The 24,138-nt window shown below is 38.1% G+C and overlaps 1 protein-coding gene across 12 annotated transcripts in view; it reads right to left on the bottom strand.

Annotated features, from left to right (window-relative positions):
• LOC128878668 (tensin-1) overlaps positions 1 to 24,138 on the bottom strand; it is a 334,268-nt gene that overhangs the window by 20,019 nt on the left and 290,111 nt on the right. For 11 of the 12 annotated variants that reach the window (XM_054127041.1, XM_054127043.1, XM_054127049.1 and 8 more), the window contains 2 exons: positions 7,857 to 8,140; positions 6,605 to 7,215 (listed from right to left, as the gene is read on the bottom strand). In XM_054127041.1, coding sequence (XP_053983016.1) covers positions 6,605 to 7,215; positions 7,857 to 8,140 — 895 coding nt within the window. The remainder of the gene's footprint in view (positions 1 to 6,604; positions 7,216 to 7,856; positions 8,141 to 24,138) is intronic. The other variant, XM_054127042.1, reaches the window with a different exon arrangement.

The following is a 24,138-nucleotide window of genomic DNA, read 5'->3' as shown; positions in this document are numbered from 1 at the left end:
TTGGATGTGTCACCCCCAAGAATTATTTAGCATTTTTAGCTATAAATATTTATGTTGAAAGAAATGATGATACCAGACTTTATTGCTACTTTTGATCTATATTTGAAAGCATGCGATGACAATATTTTGTCGATAGGAAGCTATGAAAATTTTAAGTTTTCAAAAGCTTATAACTATTGTGCAGGATAAAAAAACACAATTGAAAACCCTATTACATCTTTCTTTATATCTTTTGACACTAGGTTACCAAACCAGTCAATTTAATTCAAGTTCTTTGGACTACTTTCTAAAATTATTGGATTATTGTTAACGTTTCCGCTACAATTATTAGTGAGAATTATTGGAATAAAGAATCTGGTACGTATTTACCAATTGATGTATTGCACCACTCTCTATTTTCAGATATATAGTAGTGCGGATAAAAATATAAATTAAGCATTAACCCTTTGAGTGCCAGAGGAAATGTTCATACATATCCCAGAAATGGCCAGACAATTTTAAAGCTACATGATTGTAAACAAAAATGTATATTTTGGTCAATTTTATTTTAAGGTTGATGACATTTTTATACAATGCTAAAAATATGTTAGACTTGCTTTATTACTAAAAAATAAAACTAAAACGTTATAGGTTTAATAAAAAATAAGTTTTGTATAAAGAAAATATCTTCACAAAAACTTGAACTTAAATTTTTTTTGTCAATAAACATAATTTATTGTCTTTTAAAATAAATCTTTTCAGTTATACTTTTCTTTATTCATAATTGTTATACGTAAACATATGGTTTTGAAATAGCGTTCGCATACAATTGTGTTCTTTCAGACACAATCCGTGGATGTGTTTTTTGCAGATTGAACAAATAAGATGGGACCTTTTTATTGGGCCTAATATTGTCGTTACTTTCGTAAAGCAAAATTAATTTTTTAATATTTTATAGCACTTACACCTTCGAGCAGCGATATATCGCTCTTGACCCTTTTTGCAAGTGTATGGAGGTGCGATATATCGCTCCTTGGCACTCGAAGGGTTAATGGTTTTAATGTTGAGAAATATCTCATTTTTTGGTAATACTACAACGCTGCTTAAAAGCCTATAATTTCAGAAAATTTTCAAATATCAAAATTATCTTTTAACTACATATTCTTTGTATAGCAAAGAATATCTAGTATACAAGAGCACACTGTTTGCACCGATGGCGTGGCACAACCAGAGCCTGCTTTACAAGCTAGCCTCGTATCGAAAACGGTTCTCTCAGTGTTGATGGTTTAGATTTTCCAAACGTGGGGATAGGGTTCGTATCGTTTCGATGAAATTACGGTAAACGTTCGGCACTTTTAACGATTGTTTCCGATGAAACGGCCCCCGTAGAAGGAGCATCGACAGCTGCGCGAGGAGAACCTGAAAGCCAAGACCGAGACAAGGAACGAACGGTGTAGCCCCGAAAGGAGAACTTCTTTGCGGCTGAGAAAGCAGACCTGCCAAACGTCTGTCGACCTCTTCGACCATAAACGTACCCTGTTTCTCCATCATAGCGGACCGACGGTTTTTCATAAATGTCCGGGCGAAACCTGGTAGTTTCGCTGGCGGAGCCACGGGTCGAACGGAGGAGGACGTTTATTTTCACGACCGATACACAAAACGGGTCGTATTTTACGGCGATGCAGCTACTCGGAGTTCGACGAACCTCGTCCAGGCAGTCATGGTTAACAAACTTGTTAAATCCCGCTTTCACCTCCATTCAGATAAAATGTCGATGTGTCGTTGAGCGAATTACGAGGGTTTGCGGTCAATGGGCGATCGAAATTGCCAAAACGCGCGTGACGGGCTACGTTTATACGACAGAACTGGAATACTTAAGAAGGGATATCATATTTCAGATGGAGAAGAATGCTAATATCCGAGAATTTTCATTGGCGGTACCAAATGTATAATATGTTAGGTGTACAAATTGACTCTCGACCTATTTCAGCTGAATTCAATATTTATTCAGAAAAAAATCAATTCAGACATGCGTAGAACGTTGTCTTGCAAGCTTCTTTCTACTGCTTATAAATTCTTTTTTTCTTAAGAGCGTCATTTACACGAATCTCCTGTTTACAGTAGAGTTTAGAAGTGACGGTCTGATCGAATAGGAGCTGCTCATAATAGATAGCGCCCTTCTGACTTCAACAAATGCACTACATCTTCTTGTGCGGATATTCGGTTTCAGGATGTACCTATGATTATTGCCTTTTAAATTATCTCCGCTGTTCAAATGCCAAAGAAGTGCAAAAAGAAGGTAGAAGTGCTTTAAATGGTGTTTTTGAATGTCATCGCGTCTACAGCTGATTTTTCAGATGAATGTTGCCATCGAGTACCATAGGGAGAAAAAATTATTCCAGCTTTTTGACTATCGAACGTAGATCTAGATAAGCAATTTTATAATACATTTATAAGTTATGAAATCGAACTGAAGATCCGCAGCCTCCCGTGCATCTACTTGTCGGAAATAAGAGCGGCAACTACTATACAATAGATGGTATGATAATGGGCAATCATTGTACCTCGATAAAGAATGCACTCAAGAACGCCACTACATACAAACAATTGATGAATTGTTGATGCCTAGTGTGAACTCAGCGTTAGGCCGTTCTCTCAACTAAACGATGCGACCGCAACACGATTGAGAAAAAAGTCACGAGCGAGAATCACGTTCCAAGCAACTGTCATGAGGCAACTGGCGTGACCGATTGCCGATCGATCGGTTGTTTCGACATTGCTTCGTAGATGCGTTGGTAGAAGAAGTAGGTATACATTGCAAATGCATATGCGACTGCCAAGTGATAATTTTTTTCTTTCGCGTAACAGTCGCGTCCTTCAGGTGGGAAATCCACTCTACAACTTCTTCGGCACATCTTTGTTAACCTTTTACTCTAGAGAGTCGATTTTCAATCAGTTTTTATACATTTAGACTTTTTTGATATTCTAAGAACTCTTAGAAAAACATCATTAAGTGAACAATAATTATTAGTTACATTATTTTAAAGTTTATTGGACATAAATATCCTCTCAAATATATTTAATATAATATTTATTTATATAATGATTTAATTATGGTAATATATTAAATATATAAAACTCTGTAGGGTCTGTTCATCCCTTAACATATTGCTGACCGATCACGAGTATACTCGTTCTTCTATGACCTAACATTGCTCATAGGTCACGAATTAACTTGTTTGCGCTTATATTAGTTTATGCAGTTTTCAAGCCTGCAAACAATATAGTCTAGATAGATTTACTTAATTTTTGACTAAAATTTCAAAAAGTGTACAGTATCCGTTCTTCTTCCATCTTAAAGATTTATCTACGGGATTATGAGGAAAGTTGAAACACTATGTTTACATACAAAAAATAAGAATACGTGAGAATAAATTCGACTAGAGTATAAAATATGCTCTTCCAAAGGAAAGTCCAGCGAAATGGATATATTTAGAAAACTTGTTGTATACATATGTAAATCTGTATTGTATACCAGAGTCGAGAAGAAGATTGTGTATATACAATTTTATACAAGATTGTGTATGTAAAGAAACGTTGTTAAAAATTATTTAAATGTATTGATTTTTTATTCACTTATGAAATAATAGCCGACTGCACGAGATAGTTTTGGCTTCGAGTAACCGGTCAGCAAAGTGTTGAGCAGTTTAACAAAAAATTAAATAAAATAACAGTCTATTGCTTATAGTACCTTTGCACAATCATAACAATTCTATTATATAACAATTTCAACGATTATCGATGACTCTAGAACGACTTAACAACGCCAATGAATGAAAATACATACAAAATTCTCAACCACTCGGCGCGGCGCGCCAAGCTTTTGAATCTCCAAAAGGGTTCGAGGTTTCCGAGCCTCATGCAATTCTTGGAGTATTCATTCTGCGCGTGGTTTTGTTTTTCATCAAGCTTGGCGCATACAACGCGCCAGGATGACAAATCGGTGCGCCGACAACGCGGTTGCTAGCAATATCCATCCACTGACCGCAAACCTCGTATTTCATAACGCGATACGACGCGACGTGTCGTCCGCTAGCGCGTCTACCGTTGGAGCTGACTTTTCTCTTTCCACTGGACATTGCTAGCGACAATGACTCACGGCGACCGCGTTCGCCATTCCAGGCAGAAAATACGCCGCGAATGCCGTAACAGCATCCCCGTATGGGTAGACAATTTATTAATTGTCCCTCGCCGCGCATCGACCGCCATTCGTCGTCTCCCCCTCGCGCGAATCTCCATCGTCGAGGTCTTTCTCGCCCGTGGCTCTTTTGCGGCGCCCGATTCGGCAGATCCGTTGTGATTTTAGAGAAGGTACCAAAAATCCTCACTCAAAATGCATCGAGAGGGTTAGGCTTTGCTTGGGGTTGTTGTTGCATTGAGCTTCATCAGTTGGGTAAAAAGCAAAAGAGAAAGTCCTCGAAATGCAAGAGGCTAGAGTTAAATAGGGCTTCGAGGACCATGGCTCGATGAATTGGATAACAACGAGGAGGCTAGTTCTATAAAGTCCAATATCCTTTTGGTACTGGTGAGGAAGACTGATTCACAGTTTATAATCTTCGGGTCAAAGAGATTTTCAATAAATGCTTGTCAGTTGGTGCTATGTACCGAAATATATTTATTATATCGACAATCGACGATACTGAAATATTTCGTTTTCTTCAGAGAGCCAATCACTGAAGTCGATCCGAATAGAGACAGCGCGACAAGCAATTAGCACTTTTTTTCTTCAAAACACACAACCTGGAGAGCAAATTCCAAGCAATCACGGAGCAAACGCAAGTGGGAGAGTTGAAAAATGGCAGGGTATAGTGCGTTTATCCCTCGATTGGCCCTAATCAGTCAAAATGTATAAAAAGTGCATACGATAAATTTTCTCATTCATGTTGCATACTGTACTATTAAGTTGTTGCATATAAAATGTCCGATTTTTCAGTTTCCAGATATTATCTTCGTTTTGTTTAGGGAATTTAGGGAATGAACTCTGCTCCTTTTGAAACTCTATTGTTTAAGGATAATGTACCTATCAAAAACGCCATCAAAGAATTCATCACCACCAAAAATAAAAATGTTTATAAAAACGGAATAAATACCTTTGTGCATCGTTAGCAGAAGTACAATGAATAGTGATTACCCGTTGATCGATAAAGGTAATTTATAACAAAAATATAGATGTTTATATCTGTTCTAGAAAATGGCGTTTCGTCTTCTTCACGCCACAAATTATCTTTACCTTCTTAATATATAAGAGCTTATTACATTATTTGAATATAGTATCAAATGTATCGAGAGGTGCAAACTGTTCCAAACTCTGTACAAATGTATCAAAATTTGGCAGCTCTGGTTTGGAGTCCCTGCCAGTGCGAACGGTCTAGTTGCTCTCTCCCGTTTTCCGCGCCAAGTACCGTGAAAACTCGCCTAATCTCTCGTTTCACAATACGTGGCCAGCGCGATACACATCAAGCGTGATAAAACGCACCCCGACGAACGACGAAGCGCCTCTCGACGTATTATTAGATGCTCCGCGCATTTAATTACGGGATTTGTTACACCGGGCGAAGTTGACGTTAACGTTTGCGGGAACGTAGCCAAAAAAAGGGAGTCTACAATCAGTCTGGCAGGTATATATAGGGGCGGACGGAAGTACTGCGGATTCGTTGGAAATAACAGAGTAACATTAATCGAGAGTGGTGTGAGTCAGACACCACGTGGTCTTCGGGTATTTTACTGTGAAGGTTCGAGTCTGCTGCTAATTATATGTCGGTCAGGGGCTGTCCTATTCTACTTAAAATGTCCGATCAGGTACGACTATTAATCTCCTATTCTACTTAAAGTGTATACCCCCATCCATAAGTATGTGGACACGTGTTCCACTAGAATAAAAGTTATGAATTTATTAACGAATATTACTTATGTTTATGCATTTAGTATGTATTGCATTAGAGACCATGTTTTATCAATAATTTATTCAATGTTTCTCCAGTAATAATAAAAAAAATATACAATTTTCTTTTCATTAATGTATTCCCCACGTGTTCTTAAAACTTCTTTCACCAATTTTGACAGCCTAGCTATTAGGACCTTCATTATATCCAAAGTAATATCATATAATATTCTTTCCGAACATTTTCATTTAAATATTCACACAGTTTCTCTACGAGATCGAATTTGCCACTCAATATTAGACGATTTAATATTGTTATTTGTCACTGAATCCGCGCCTGACATGCGATTTAGCAACAGAAAATTCTATTGTAATAATTTCTACATTATGAATTTTACAGTATAGTCTAGATTATAATATACAAGTCTATTGTATAATGAAGAAGATTTTACTGTTACTAGTCAGATCCGTTAACCAGCTCTTTATCTTCGCCTAGTATGTAAGCTGCAACTGGTCAGACATTTTAAGTAGTACGAGACTACTCAGGCCAGACGTTTTAAGTAGAATAAGACTCCGAAACCGTGCCACGAATAATCCACGGTAGATGGTAAGCGAAATGTTGCATTTCGGTAATCCAGGGTCGCAAAACGTTTGAAAACAGAACACAAAGACTTTTTTACTCACCCATCGATGTGGTCCGAACTGTTTTTTACAGGTCCGTTGGCGAACTCTGGCGGAGGGTCCGGCGTGTTGGGGCTCATGGGACTGATGGGTCTTCTCGAGTTCTCCCCGAGGATGTCTTCGAAGTCGACCACAGGCGCCACGCCTCTCACGGATGCCTTTCTAACCAGAGACGGCGAGGAAAGTTTCTGATGTTTGATCATGTCCGTGGTGGCGCCGTACGAAAACGGTTGACTGGTTTGCCGGGCGTGATAGGGGATGTCCTCGTCGATATAATCGATGTTCCCAGGCGGCGAGAACGAGTCCGCGTGCTTTCTGTACGAATCGTTCGAGGACTCAGAGATTTTTCGATCAGGCGACACGCGATACTCGTACTCCTCTCTTCGGTGCTCGATCTTGGCTGGCTCCCGATACTCGTTCTTCAATGTGCTGTAATTGCTGCTCGAATTGTAGGGTGGACTGGACTCTTTTCCGGTCCCGTAGCCTCTGTACGAGTCCTTCAGGGTGGAATACGTCGAAGTGGGGTGACTGCTCGTGTAGCTGCGAGTTTCCTGAATGTACATCTTCTCGCTTCTGTCTGTTCTATAGTCCTCTGACGGAGGATCTGGCATCGACTGCGTGAACACCGAACAAACATACATCCTTATACCGTCTTTATAACCTTTAGTGTGTTTAGAGAGGGAGGTTTTAAGTGAGGACTTGGAAAAAGCTATTCGAAATGGATAAATTTTCGGTTGTTCTGGGATGTTGATCGGAGATAATCAATATCTTACTTGGATGGATACTTTGATTAATAAAAGGATGGGAAATATTTGGGGCGAAAAGAATTGAGGGTTCGAGGAATATGTAACTTTAACCAAACTTTATAATGATTATTTTCACATCTGCATTTGGGGGATTCAGAATCATAGTAATGTTCATCAAATGAAGTAACAAAATATCTTACACCATGATTTCATATAAAAATGATTATCTACATATATCTAATAATGACGTTGATTTTAAAACTGATCGTAAAACATTATTACGAAACCGAATGTCTAATTCTATCTCAGATTTATATTAGAAATTGTTAAACAAGGATTAAGAATTCTATATGAAGATCAACATAAAAGCCTGAATCATATTAGACTACTCTGTAATTAATTACAGTAGATCTTTCTTCTCGTAACAGGATAAATCCTCGTTCACAAAAGAAATCTTTTATAGAAGAGATATTTTTATAGTGGATCATACAATAACAAACAGAACGTACCTCAACAGTGCGCATCATATCATGGAGGAGCTTGTCGAGATCACCATGAGCCTGGTTATCCGGCTCCGCCTCTGGTGGACTAGGTCGCTGTGGTGGAGCGCTGCTGATGCCGCTGTCCATGGAAACTGTCAATGGTGAGCCACGGGCACCACCGGCAGCACCCTGGTGTACCACAGCGTACAGAGATCCATCTATGGGACCGCAGGTGTAACCCAATCCACGAGGTGACGTCTGGACGGAGGAGCTCGAAGGTGGTGGCGGTGATAATGGTGTTTCCCGTCCTTCTGAATAAAAATTTCACGATCAGATTAAATTACTCACAGACAAATGCTATACAGGGCATGTACAAATACAACTTTTTCTGTAAACAGGATTCTTGGACTTAATCAATTGACGCTTTACGTTTCTTTCTCGTGAAATACTTTAAGTGGATAATTTAGTGTAGTGTCATTTTTTAGGTATTCTCTTAGATTGTTTTTTTTTTTTTAATCCATAAGCAGTTTGTTCATGAGGCATTGCACACGAATTTAATTATATTGTAATAATATACATAATATATTCTTAATAAAAATAAGCAAAATTAAACCTAATACAAATGGTCTTGTACAGTCCATTTAAAAAAAAGCATGATCATGATTGCCACTTTAATGACCGTTCTTCTTTCCCGACATGAAAAAATTAAGAAACATATTTATTAGGGTCAGTATCATAATGGCTCGAACCAGAATAATTAAAAAATGTTGATCATTGAAAAACTTGGAACATTACACACCTCGGACATTGACTATTTACGTTCTTTTTTTTTCATCTTTAGCGTGCTGAAAGAAATTGAAAAAAAGGCACATATACTGAAACTTTATTCCGTATTTCACGTAATTCGGTTAACTAGAATTCGAGATACACAGATAACCATTTGAAAAATAAGGTTACGAGAAAATCGAGTTAAAGTTTTATATACCAGATAAGTACCTATGTTTCTACAAATACTGTTCTCTTTAAACGATAGAAAAAGTGTTGTTTACAGAAGAACACCTTTCAAAAGCCGCTTGACTACGCTGCGACTATTTTTTGTATACGCAAAGAGTTTACTTTTCCTAGTTCAGAATACTCGTCCTTGAAGTGTTAAGTAGCGTAATCGCGTAATTCTCTGCAAGCATCGTGTAACAAAGAAACTCGTTAGGAAGGAACAATCGATTGTAAATTATTGACCGATGAACCTCCACGAATTAATTGCAAGGAAGAGGTTAACAACCGTTCGTTCTATATATCGTCTTTTCTCCTTCGAAAACGTCGCGGCAATTTAACGCTAATCCGTGTTGTTATGTCGCGCTTGAATAATTCACGCTCAGGCAGCTGATGTAATCCTTGGAGTAGGTTATCCGTCGTACGAGGTTGAAGAAAGTCGAAGTTCACGCCCCATGGTGAAAGAATTCGCGCGACGACGCTTGCTAACGACCGATTCAGGATTTTACCTGGATTTACAGAAATCCCCTATCACAGAACGCGACGTCCATCGTAAAATGTGATCCTGAGAACGGTCTTTTCGCTTAAGAACCGCTGAGATATTAAGTGTAGAAATTAATCATATGCCTTTACATATTATAATATTCAACCATTTGCAACTTGAACAATAAATCAAATAGAAATATTTTGTCGCCATTACGTTACGTTAAAGTACCAACCTTCGTAGCAATGAAACACCCGACAATTCGTTTAAAACAAAAGATATAACGTCGTAACACTGATAAACACGATGGCGCCTGATAAGACCCGTATTTAACATTATACAGGGTGGGCCAAATAAGTGTAACAAGTCATAACTTCATTACTAGAACTGTTAGAGAAAAATGTCAAAAGAAGATTAGTGGTTCAAAGTGTACTATTTTTTTTTAATGCACTGGTGCATGTGCATTCGACAATTGCATTATTTTTATTTAACGAAGATGCATATCTTTCTTTGAATATTGATTCAATCTTTTCGGTCTTCAACGTAAACAAGTGTGAACCTAAAATTAACAAAATAATTAGTTCGCGAGATATTTTAAATATTTGTCTTTACCAAGAAGATGGTTAAACGCTTCTCCATTACATTCTACATATTTTATACACAGCTTTTTTATTGTCTTTGCAATTTGTAAACGTTAAATCATCTTTTGAATCGTTTTTTGTAAATGGAATCGCACAATAAACATTGCGATAAGAAAGCAATGTGCAACAGTAACCAGAGGTCACCTTAATTCTACAATGAACACAATTAAAAAGTACTGTATGAAATGTGTAGAATGTAATGGAAAACTGTTCGAGCATTTTCTTCAATTAAAATACTTATTCAGTTACCACTTTAGCTTAATACTCTTTTACGTAGAATAACGAAGGGATTGAGTCTATGCAAAAATAGATATGCATTTCTATTTAAAAAATAATGTGGTTCTGTAAATACAGTACTTTTTATACCATTCATCTTCTTCGTTTTACATTTTTCTTTCACAGCACTGGTAATGGAGTTATCACTTGTTCCACTTACCTGATCATCCTTGTATATCTTTGCTTTTCAATTAAAGAAGAACGTTAGTGGAATCACAAAAATGAATTCTTCGACTTTGGGTGACAGTGCAGTGACACTTACAACCGGTAAAAGATGGTTCCAAAGATCTTTGACTGGCAACGATGATCTTTCCGATCGAGAACATTCCGGAGAACCAACCAAATTTGAGGGCGTAGAACTGGAGCGAATGGAAATCGGTTTAAAAGTTTCCGATGAACCCAGAGACAAATGCAAGGACGTAAAAATGTGAAGGACACCGGGTAGATGCATCAGAGTCCCAACGAGTAGATCTCATCTGAATTGAATCCGTGCCGCGCGGCGCTATCTGGTCGACGTATCGCGGCAGGTATAAATCATTTTTATTCGAGCGTTTCTCGCCGATTCTATTCGCGAGCCAGAGGCAGCCTCGTCAATGACGGCCAATCTCGGCAGATGGAACGCATTTAACACCCGCACGCAAACACACGCATACACGCATGCTCGAACATAGCCGCTAACGGCGAGGCCTGTTGCAGTTTGCCGACCGTCGATCGAGATCAGCAGATTATTGCCAACGCGTACACAGCCTCTTTCGGAGGCCGACGAGGAGAGGAATCTAAATGGCGTCGAGTGCCACGGCCATCGAATAAGCGTCGCGGAGAGTATCCGACGACGCAGTAAATCCAGCGAATATTTGCGAAAGACGATAAGCAGGGAGCTGTTATAACACTGATACCTTTATCGCCAGGCACGACTTCGGTCGCGGGATACATGCAACTCGCACCTGAGAGAAATTTCATTATGCACGGTTTTAAACACGAGGAAAAAATTCCGTTCATTCCTTACTTAATAGATATTAACTGAGAAGCAAAGAATGACATTTATATCGCAAGATTATTCCATTTACGATATTTCCAAATAGGACTAGAACAGGAGGAATTCCATGGCAGATATAAAATTATTGTACATATCCTTTCGATTAATCTAACATAAGGAAATTTATACATGGGAAGTCTACATTTGTCTTTTACGTGTGTATTTTATATCTTTTCATTCACGCTTACTAATATTGCATACATGTAAAATTTTCGTTTCGTATCTGTTACATATTTCTACAATTTATATATTTGCTTTTTTTTTAAATTTAGAATAAACAATTTTTGATTTTCTATCATTGAAGCACTTGTCATCGCTGTCTTATATTAGTGGTTATATCACTATTTCCGAGACACCTTGTGTATTCGAATATGGCTTTTCTATTTCCCTGAATCGTTAGCCTTCTTCGTTGCGCCGATACTCTACTCTGAACCGAGACAGGTAGGAGATTATATAGTCAAAAACATCGTTCTCGTCATTCGTTGATGTGAACGAAGACGAAATACAGTATTTCAAACTAATTGGGCGCCACCTACAGAGGGACCACCCCGAATATTTTCACGGAACGAAATCCGCCCCAGGGCAGAATTTGGAAGTTCAGTGGATCTAATGGACGGGGATTCTCATCGACGTCAAGCGAAGGAGAACCCTTCGGGGAAGCTGCTGCGTCCTCGACTTATGTGTTTGGAGACGACCATTAAAGTATCTCAAACGTCTCGAGTCAGAACGCCGCTTCAGGATCAGGTTTAGTTAGCTTACTTTTAAGAGGAATATTATCCAATTACATGGAACACACAATTGCGTTCCGCTTGAAATACGTTGTTAAACGTTAAATGAAATATTAAACTTTAATGGCCTTGTTTACAGTTACATATGGCCTGTTGCTATTATGATAAACATCACGTTTCGACCAAATTTTTATGGTCTTTCTCTGATGTTCAACTAATTGCATGCAAAATTTTCAATGAAGTTCATTCTATATGCAGAAAATTTTACTTATTCTCGTTGAAGCTGGGGGCATCGATTGTTACTGTTAGAGGATAAAGAAGGAAAATATTATGGGAAAAATGTGAAAGATAAGAGAAACTCACTTCTGTAGTTGACCATTTGTCAAGCACTAAAATTTGCAGCGAGCAAGTTATTCTATTTGTGTATAAACTCAAATTTCAGAGATGGAACAGCGGTTAACTAACGATCATCTTAGCCTCCATCAATTTCGAATATTTCACGAACGAAGTAAAGAAGAAATATATTCAAGTAAACAGTTGTAATTAGATTACTTGTGTCACTCACATTTCGTCTATTAGTAAGTATTTATATTTTAGTTAACATTAGTAAACCTGCTAGGGACAATTTAATCTATTACTATTTCTTCTAAACATCGTTTTATTATTAATTTAATACATATACATATTTCAACGATTTAGAATAAATATTCACAGACAAGTGAATGTAAAGTAGTTAGTTATTTAGTTAATTCGAGTTCAGTTTACTGGACTTTTACACTTTATTTTCCAGTCTAACAATCTTCGTAAAAGATGCAAACCAAATATTACTCATTTTAATTTTTGACTTTTTCTTTTACATTCATTATCAACAACTACATATACTAAAATTGTATTTACCAAGTTAATGTATAAGCAGAATTTTCTACATTAACATAGAACTGAACTATACTAAATTAACATACAAACAAAATTTACTAAATTAAGGATGGCTTGAAGAATATTTTGGCGACAGCCAAACGTTTCAAGCTACGATGATTTAGATGCAAACAATTTAGTACCAGATGAATATTGTAACAAATTTTATTTTTCAACAGAAGAGAACCCTTGAAAGCTTCGAAATCCAAACATGTTACGCCTTTCAGATAATTCTCTGATCAGAAATAACGTTTTGTAGAAAGAATCACAAAGTTAAAGGTGAAGCTTAATTGTTTTAATTATTCATTATAGAACATTGAAACTAAGGTTGGTATTACATTCTTATACGGGTGAATAGGCGTATTTTGATTACGTAATAGTAAGGTATAAAATGAGTATAAAGTTTATAATAATTTAAACTTTAAGAAGGTTTTTAATGTTGACTAGAAAATACCGCCTGCAGGTTACTGTGCAACGTAAAACAGTATTCATAAATCTATCTTGTTAAATACTGGAGCAACAACAATACAAAAAACGCACTAATCACCGTGACGAACACTGACGCGATCACCGTTGAGTGGATCCAGCCGATCTACGGCGAGCACTTAACACTGCAAGCTGCAGCTGCAACTGCGACTCTCGTAGATCGGCCAAGGGATAACGGTGTCGCCGTCGGCCAATAGTCGCTCGCGATTCGCGCCGATTTATTGCGCCAAATGATACGTCCACGCAACGATTACGTTTCTGCTCGTCCGTTGCTGCGACTACTCGCGGATCTCGCCGTTTCCTTTTGCATCCGTGTGCATCGACGAAAATACCGAACAGAACCAAGGACGAAATCGATCGAGCGCGACTTATTGTACGCCTCGACTCACGAAGTGCGAGTCTGAATTCACGGCTGAGAATTCGACGGATTCGAACGTTTACAACAACGCGTAAGTATCGATAGTCACGCACCAATTATTCGTTGACTCGAAAACGATTACCAACCGTCTTTATGGTTCGAGTCTAATGGAGTTTATGGTGCTCGGTTGTCGTAGTCTTGACCTCGATGAACGGTGATAGACAAGCATTATTTATAGAACTTTTGTTTATGTAACAGACAGTTTGCAAATGGGCCGGAGTGGTTGAGTTAGGTCACTCTGTAGGTATATACCCTATATGTTATTTTATTGTACGTTAATTATATTCTAATTACTTATCGTTGTAATTACTTAGTATACAATTTAAGGATTTATATTACAATAAATGACATTGTGTAATACGTTGATGAATTTCTCTAAATAAATACCATCTTAGTATGACTATATAGGAAAATATATAGGATTCTATATTTAAAAAAACTAATTTGTTTTTTAAAGGTCTCCCATCATTCCGCTTCAAACGCTTCAGCACCATCTATATTGATATTATTATTACTGCTATTATACAAACGTGTTTCGTGTAATGCATGTAAGGTTCATGACTCTACTCACCGACCGCGACCCCATTTGTAACCAGATGTTTATTTCATTAATTTTATTTTGATATATTCCGCGATATATTGATTAGTAGGCTAAGACGTTACGCGTAAACGTATTTATTCATTATTTCATACGTTAATCTTCTTTACACGTAACCTCAATTAGAATTGATATATACATCCCAACTCATTGATTGGTTAGTTTATGAAATAGATATTTCTGAAGTAATCAATTTTATAGTACAAATTTTATGTACAAAAAATATAGTAAAATATCTTACTCAAATCAAGAAGAACGATGTGCATAGCAACTAAAATAAGAGAAAAACATTAATATTTCTTAAATATTGCTACAAATATTAAAGGTCGGAAATTGATTTGTGAAGGAAACATCGTATCGCGTGTAATTTTGATTATGATTTTTACGTAAGGATTCAAACAACACTCAAACTAATTTAAATGGGAAACTTAATGCTTCAATAATTTCAATAATCCATGTTTCACACAAATATTCTTATATGGTACTTAAAAATACCTTATTTTTATTAAATTAAATTCTTATACAATCGGTAATGAAGTAATTTACCTTATATTTATTCGAAGTTAAGTTCAAAAATTTTACTCGAGCTGGACTTTACACAATCTATCTAATAATTCGCCGATGATGATCCCTATTCAACACGGAGAATATTCGACGAAGTATTTTACTATTGTTCGAGAGAGCAAGAATCAAGCTCAAAAGTTCGAATATAAGAGGCCATGAAAACTAACGAACCGAACGATAAATCACCTCCGTAGATCGCGGATAGTTTGTCAGGATGAATATCCTCTGAACGTTTTACGCGTACGATAACGCCAGCTCCGTTAAAAGAACTCAGAGAGGAGAAGCCGCGATATCAGCGAATGATTTGCGGTGCGCGCCATTAAATCGGATTAATAGAAGAAGCGATAAACCGTATCTTTGGAGAGAGAGACGAGTAGCGTGCTGGGTAAAGCGTTCTCCAACCACACGCGTCGGAAACGGTCGACAGAATGGTCGTCTTCACGAGCAGCAGGCGTCGTAAACAATTGCACTTAAATATCGTGGTTGCGCGCTCGTTGCGCTTCGGTAAGTAAACGATGAAATTAATGGTGAACGAACACAACGCGTGGCTCCCGATGCGCGCCAAGCAGCGCACGCTTCGTCTAACGAACCGCGATCTAATTTCATTTCGCACTCTTTAGTGCCTCTATTGTGCACATTTTATGTCCACGAGTCACTCGGTGCTGGCGAAGAAATATGTATACGAAAACGCTTCGCTGACGTTTGTGGGAAATGCCATGGTTTCCCGAATAAACAAGGAATTTGATGTGACGTGGCGATATTTGCAACCAGATACGCTATTGACCAAAAGTTATGATACATAGAGTACTGCAAATTTAACATAAATGTCAATTTTTAATTGTCAGTGATGTGGTCTTTCTTTTTGTTCGTATGGGTAAGATACCCTAATAGTTATTGACACGTTTAATTCATTTCGATAACATTGAAATTATTATTGTTGGCGTAATCACGCAATAGAATCACGCGAAAATAAGGGTAGTTTGTCGTTTTCTCCAATGATGTTAACTAGGTAGATTGTACCATCTTTCATCATTTAAATTAACTACGATCTTGCGAATATAAACACGATGATTCCTTGCATAAAGACGTTGAAACCACGATTAAGCCAATTTATGAAGATTTGAGTGCGGACAATTTATTGAAGTGGCGCGAAGAAGGCTTAATTTGCGTGACCTGATCACTGCCTCCAAAAATATTTTCCAACGGCGCTAAAACACTCGAGTTTGCAGCCCACTTTACTGCTAGCATTTTCAACGATGGATATACGACTGTTGCATCAACGATGACAGCCGTGAATCTAAAAGTTGGATTCAGTTACCACATTGGATATGAAAAAGGATGTAAAGGTGGAACTCTACCCAGGACAGCTCGAAAAAAGAAGCATATTTATACATTTTTGGGGGACAAACGGAAAATTTTCTAGGTTTTCTAGTTTTAGGGTATTCGAAAGAATATTTCTCAGCGCATTTGTCGCGACCTTTGCATTTAAAAATATCTTAAATTAAAAAAGTTGCGTCTTTGTCATTTTACATGTTTACATGAATATTCCGCGGTAACCATTGTAACTCAGAGCAAAACACAAGCATTCTTTAATAATATAATAAATTACTTAATTTGGGCGTTTTCAGAACTAAAATGTGTTTAAATCGTTGCCATTTGGCACTTAGACAATTTAATTTAGTGTGGTCACCGCGAAACTTTGTTAATTTAAGATATTTTTAAATACAAAAATTGCGGCACATGCATAAAGAAATTTCTTTCGAATAAAACTTACATATTAACAGAAAATTGCCCGTTTGTCCAACAAAAATTCTCAAATATGTTCTTCTTTCGAACCGTTCCAAGTAGGCTACCCCCCTTAATTCTGGGTTTCTCGGTATGCGATACGTGTCAACTTTATAAAAAGAAATTACAAAAGTATAAGGGTGCAGTAGAGACACATGCGGCTCGTGATCCGTAGTTTGGTCACCATCAATATATACGCGCATATTAATAAGCGCGCAACCAGCGGATCGCGGTCTGCGTTACTCGTCGAGGTGAATATGGTAATTAGATTCTCGCGGGGAGACGTCATCGCTTTAGCCGGTTCTCCCTTCCTTTTACTCCTTTCTCCCCTGTTGGTTTCGTGCTTCTTTATTTTCCACCCTTCCGCTCACGCCCTCCTTTTTCCACCATTCACGACGAATGCGGATTAAGAGTGAACCGCAGCTTATGGTACTGTCAAATAGGGTAACTAGCAACAGATGGATTAGTTGCCACGTTTCTTCGCTTATTTAAAGTCGGTTGTGTGCGCCTATTTCAGAGAACAATAATGGTGCTTATTTAATTCTTCGGACAAGCACTTCCCAAACTACTTTGATCACGGAAAATATTTTTAATCTCACTATAGATTTATGAAACATTTGTATTACCTTGACCTTTTCATATTGTTAAAGAAATTAAAATTTGACAACAAAGTGTATCAGGCACAATTTTAAACTTGAACCAAATTACATTGTTTGTAAGCCATTTAATTTAAAAAATTAAACATTATTTTTGCGAAGAAAATAAAAGGAAAACATGCAATGTGTCCGCTTTAACTCGATGCACCTGAATATCTCAGGAACCGTTAAAGATATGAGAAAATGGTTATCGTGAAAGTTGCCTGGTATAAAGGGAGAAATGGTGTGATGTAAATTGAGTGGCCCGCTCGAGTTCGCAATTCCATCACGTAGGGTACAAGTGAGCGACGACCCGCAATTTGCGTTTACTCGAGTCCTTGTGATGTCGATAACCTATTACGTTGAATGAACTTGGGTGACACATCGTTAAATTCATCTCCAAAAGAGCTATCATATTATGAATACATTTGTATAGTTTTTCATTTAAAAAAACTCAATTTTGAAATTTCTCCCACTCTTGCACCTACAAAAAAAACTATTAACGTTAAACTATTTCCCTGTTTAAACCAAATAACTTTTATAATAACTATATTTTGTATGTAATTAACTTTAAAACTATTAACTATTAACTTTATAACTATTTTTTCGTATAATTAACTAACATATAATAACTATTATAATAAGTGTTTTTTCGCCATATTCAAATGTGTTGAGATAAAACGAGCGATCTCGTTGTTGTCTGTTTAAAAGTACCGGGTATAAGAATAAGTTCGTAGACATAATATTCCTGGAACAATGTTCTGGTTTTTCCTTATGTTTCATTCACTTTCAAAGACATTCAAATAAGTTATTATCTTTTATATATCCCTCATGGTTTCTGATTTCCGCGTGATATTTGGGTAAGGCAGTTGTACACTACTGCGCATTTTGTATTTTGAAATTGTACATGAGAAATATTACTCAATGTAAATATGTGAAGCATGTATGAATCAATGCAACTGCAGGGTTAATATATTGTCTAATTCTAGAGTATCTTTATAACAGAAATATATTGTCGCTGTACTAATGTTCCGTCTACCCATCTTAGGTTTCCTGCAGTTCAGCTTTGAAGCGAAAAAGTGGCACGAGTAACCACGTTCGAGGGTTGTGCAATTTTCAATTGGCCAGCTCCTATTCGCGGTACCGGCACACGGAGCATTATTATGTTTTGGGGGAGAAAGAACTGGGCATTCAATCGAGAAATAAAAAGAAACGGCTACGTGTGCACGCGCGCGCCGGCTCACGTGAATCGAAGAAAGAGAAAGGGAGACATACGGACGAATTACTCGTTTGACGGCCTTATAGAGATTCATGAGACGCCGATGAGAAGTGGGCACCGATCCAAACGGAATATACCTTTCTCGGACCCGTTGTCAAAAATACAAACGTAGCGGGGGCGTGGTAACGCTTCATACACCAATCCACGCCTATCAGGTTTAAATAAAATGTAATCAAAGGTCTCGGTTGTCAGTTAGTTCCGAAAAACAACCCAATTCCAAGAGATATATTTGTATATTATTCCAACATCCAATCAAACATTCCATTCGTCTCTTCGGTCATAAAATAATTTATTTACAACCATGAATACATTTTCCCTCACTTTCTAAAATGACTTTCCGTTTATCTACTAATTTTTCATTGCTCCTTTAATAAAACTTTCTCATTTTTGTAACGAAAACTCTTTAATTTTAATTAGAGCAGACATGTGAAGTCTGAAGTCTAAAAACAATATGATACTATGAAGAAAGGGATGTGGAGTCGAGTAATTTCTATTCAATTACAGACCTCATCAATGCTGACTAAAACGACAGTCTTATCTATGCAATACAGCCTCATTACAACAGCACTAGTCAACAATTTGAATTTTGTTTCACAGGAATTCCAATAACTTCATTGTATCCTTATGCAATTCAAGGATCCCGCAAAATGTTGACAGTCATGTTTGCCTTAATGTGCTAAAATTGAAAATAAATCGCCCACGCGTCTTCCACAATTGGAAAAATGAAAGTTCTTTAACTTTTACGAGTTTTCGTAATTCCTTCTGATCTTTCTTTTCCCTTTCGGTACCCACGTACGGCTAATTGTTTCGTAATACTTGTGACAGTACAGGTTATGTCATATTCGCAATATACGTTGAGATAAGCCGTACTGCATCGTCATTATTCAAGATTAATCGTTTTAGTACCTAGAAATTTACAGTCATATTTCTTAGGCATATTCGCCAAACGCCCGTAGGTGTACTCCGCATGTAGTACACCAATCGACTGAATGTTTCTAAACCACCTTAAGATTCAGTAGATTCAGCTCATCGTGCATGAACGACTAGAGCGAAGGAATTAACCTGGCAGACAGATGAAGATCAAGTTCCAGTGCTATCGAGCGCTACCTTATCTGACAAGACATATCTACATTTTCTCTTCAGACTATTCTCAAAGCCAATATCGTAGAAGTAACATAGAAAATGTGATAATTGTAACTGGTTAGGAAAAATAGATCTTCCTTGTCGATAAATGGAAGAAATAATAGTTTAAATAAACTTTAATTAGGGCCGTCCTCAGTTTCGATTTCACTGATTAGTGCTTCACGACAAAGGGTAGAAACGTCAACGTTGTGGTAGAATATACGTTAAGTGAGGCTTAGGAATAGAAACAACACTTCAGCTGAATCTCGCCATTTCGCATATTCCATTTTTTTAAAGAAGTATTGTTTGCAACGAATATCTTAGTGAATAAATTAAAGTAAATGCATTTCTAAGATTCCACAGAAAATACGTTGCTCTCACGTATCCACAAGAAGGAAAGCCTAAACCTTCCCTATTAATAACTCTAATTATTCAGATACAATATCAGTTGCACATCACCCATATGATTACAAAATATGATAGCTTCACCTCGAATGAGTAGGATCCCAGTTACAGAGGTCCGAAGGAGACACGAATCTCGAGATCACCCAGAGTCACGAAATACCACTGGGAGGGAAAGGGTTCTTCGGTAACGAAGTCCCAGGCGACGAGACAGAGAACCAAACTCGCGTTCCGTTCACCGGGAGCACAGAAACGGCACTGTACGTTGCAAATGCTGCACGATGCTGATCACCACCACTACCACCGCCGTCATCGCGATCAGCATCAACCACCACCACCCGGCTACGTCACACCATCGCCATCGTTCACCAGCACCAGCGTGCCGGCTATCGTCATCATCATCGGAGGCAGGCCTCGTTTCTTCCTACGCGAGAAGCCTGCCACGGTAAAGTTTCGGTTCGCCTTCCACGCTCTCGACGGTGAATAAACACGCGTACAGACACGATCAGCGGAGGAGACAGAAGCGAAACGAAGCGTGTTGCAGTTTTGCGCGTCGAGAGACGCTCACGGAACAACCGCGAGCCAAAGCTTCCGTGTGCGTGTTCGTCTCTCCCGGGATGCAATTACCAGCGAACGTTGGTCGCGTACAGGCGCGGGATAGACACGTGACTGTATACACACAACAGCGCGAGTGTGTCTTTTGACATGGTTATTGTTAGCGTGCACGTCTCGTGGACGGCATTGCCGGTACACGGATTTTAATGAGTCGTGTCTTGGGTGTCGCTGGCCTAGCCAGCTCGCTTCTGTCGAAGTGCGTCGAAACGGTGGAACGATTGCATGGAAAGAATTTAGTTGCGGTGTCGAGAGGTACCTCTGTAATTGTAGAGTGGAAGAATGAAAGTAGGTAAGTGCGAGAAATTAGACAAATTGAAGAACCTGATGCGAGAACAGGTTACTTTCCGAAATTAAGATTTCTCAGAAAATAAAATAAAATTACTCTCATGTCACGAGGGAAATATACACATTGGTAACGATATATCTTCATTCTTCTGGGTGTAATAACATAAGACAACTATTTTAACCCCATCTTAAATAGTATCTAAAAGATTGTAGCATATGTGTATTATATTTCATTTCTCGACATTATCGATAGTGCATAAAGGCTGCAACGCAGCAAAAAGAAGACTTGTATTAAATCAGCCTACGTTTACTGATTTTTACAGAAGGTGGAGTAAACAAACAAATACCGGAGACTAAATGATAACACACTTGAGCTTTCTTTAAAAACTATTCCATAATTCGTAGTCTGTCGAGCAAATTACAAGAAGTGTCGAACATTGATCGTGTTACGAACACTTATCGATTTAGGTCGCGGAAGTAAAATAACGAAAGCCTGATTGTGAAGATTATTGAATTGAAAAATCAAAACTGAACTATTTCTAAAGTTTCAAGAATAGTTAACAGAAGCCCTAAGGTCATTTACAATTTACTGAAAGGTCTCGAAAAATACGAAAAGAAGAGTAGTAGGGAGGCTATCAACCTTATCGCAGCGCGACTGGCGGAGTATTAAACGTATATTAAATGTCCAATGTATTATGTCAAGCAACCCCACAATCAGTGGTCCATGGGATCTCGCAGATCGTCAGCAGCGTACGACTGCTTTCAAACCAATACAAAATATTTTATTACAATATTTTTTTCTAAGTTTTTAATCGCATGCAGGTCAGAACAAACTTTTTTTGAAAAAATAATAGTGCACAAATGAAACGAAATCAAGAGGAGAAATGGTTTGTTTACGAATGACACAAAATACACTGCACGCTTCTACAGATTCGTGAGAATTTGAGTTACCTATAGAACTAACGACGTAACCACAAGATCTGAAAAATCTCCAGAACCTAAAGAAATATTCCTAGTAATTCATTGTGCCTCGTGATGAAAATATCTACTCTCCCCTACTTCCAGAAAAGCAAATTTCATCCAAAGACAACTGGAGATAGTCTTCACATTCTTGTCGTTGTGTTGTTCGAAAATAAAAATAATCATTTTTTCCTAAATTCTCAAAGCGCGGGTAACTTTTTCCCGCCTATGACCCTACGTGTTCACGTGGTTCGTAGTTCCTGACCTAGGTATAAGCGTGTGCGAGCCAACCGCGTGTACTTTCGAAGCAGCGTATTGCGTGTTCGCGTTGGCCCCTCTACTCATTCGACTGGCATCCAGTCGCCAGTCCTTCTACGGCAACACTCGACTCCGCGCAAACCAGGCTCCGTCGTTGTCCTCGCCGTGGTCGATCGTTCGAGTCGATATTTCGTGCGTGCACGCGCGAGCAACGTTGTTTGGACCGAGCCTGTCCAAGAAACGGTACTCTCGACGTGCCCGCGCGACTGAATTTGGCATTTCGTTTGCACATCGCGCTGGTAGAATATGGTGACTCTCTGTTTTCGTATCGAGGATTATCGTACTGCGTGGGCAGTACTTCAGCATTGGGCTTTGGGAACGTTAAAACAATAAGGAAAGGTTTGATGTCCTTTTTTTTCAGGGTACTTATCTGAAGACTCGTGTAATATGCCCACTCTAATCTACGCAATGTTTCACATGTCCAAAGTTTTCAACAGAGAAAGTACGTTTGTGTATGCATTGCAAGTATCGTTCTCTGGCTTTATTATTCTTTCAACAAACCCACAACAAATGATTTTATTTGATTATTTAAAAGCAACGCTTGGTATTTCGTGCTCGACCACGGCGAACACTCTGCGAACTCCGTTTCGTGGCCTCTTGTAAATCAGTTTAAGCTAATATACAGGTGCACGATAAGCGTTTGGCGAGAATATTTCAGGCAACATAAGAGCCACTGCAACTCTGGAAATTAGATCAAGTAGGACATCTATTTATATGAACTGTTTTTATTATTTTTTTACACAACGATTCCAGCCTAAAAACAGTAGTTCGCGGATTATGAGGTCTACATGCGGAATTTGTAGAAACGAGTGTTGCTGTTTAAACTAAGCATTGAAAGTAATTCGAAATCCCGTCCAAATGGAAAAAATATGTTTTCTTACCGTGTATAACTTTAATATTATATTATACGAATCACTTAAACAAAACAGTTTGTCTGAAAACTGCTTATTTATTGAATTAGCTTTTTAACTAACATAGGAATACGTCATCAAATAGCCTCAAATAGTCGCTATTACTTCATACTCTGACACCTGGAAGAATCATGTTATGTACGTCAGTAGCAAAGGAACCTAGAGCTTTGATAAAATAAATCCCTAGTTATAATACACACTGTACACAGAATATAATTTCGAACAGCATCAAACAACGTCCCTTGATATACCACGTAGAATAAATACAACGTGCGAATTGCAAAGCGTCTTGAAATCTTTTATGAAGAAACCCTAGTTGAAATACACGATAAATATGGGCCAACTTTCTTAAAACGCCTCCAAACACTATCGTAAAAATAGCATATGAGTAAATACTGACCCGTGAATAAACCAACTCCTTGATCTACATACTTGCATCATATTTGTATTACATATGGAGCGAGCGTTCAACAAGATGAAGCCGAATAAAAACTTTTAAGCTATGCCTTGAAAGTACCAACCAATGAAGAATTCTATTTGTTCAAGTGTGATGTTGATACAATTTCCAGGATTGAATTTTGAATCCAGAACTGAACTTTTTCATTACGAATATTGCGCCAGACGTTAAAACTAGTCGAACCAGAGTGAATCGAACACCGTCACAACCGCAATCGTCGTCAACGTTCGGCGCACGTCGAACACACAATCGTGTTTCTTCCGTTGCGTGACGTGTAGCTGCATGTCGCGTTGCGGTACGCGCCGTTTTAATCGAGATCCGTGCGAATCGGCGCCGAGACCGGTAGCGACTCGGTGTAAATGAATGGCCAGCAATTAATAATTCATCATCCAACGGTGCGATTG

The sequence above is a fragment of the Hylaeus volcanicus genome, chromosome 6 (assembly GCF_026283585.1).
Source record: "Hylaeus volcanicus isolate JK05 chromosome 6, UHH_iyHylVolc1.0_haploid, whole genome shotgun sequence".
Classification (NCBI taxonomy): Eukaryota; Metazoa; Arthropoda; class Insecta; order Hymenoptera; family Colletidae; genus Hylaeus; species Hylaeus volcanicus.
The sequence above is the reverse complement of the archived record's forward strand: the minus strand, read 5'-3'. Positions and strand labels throughout refer to the sequence as shown.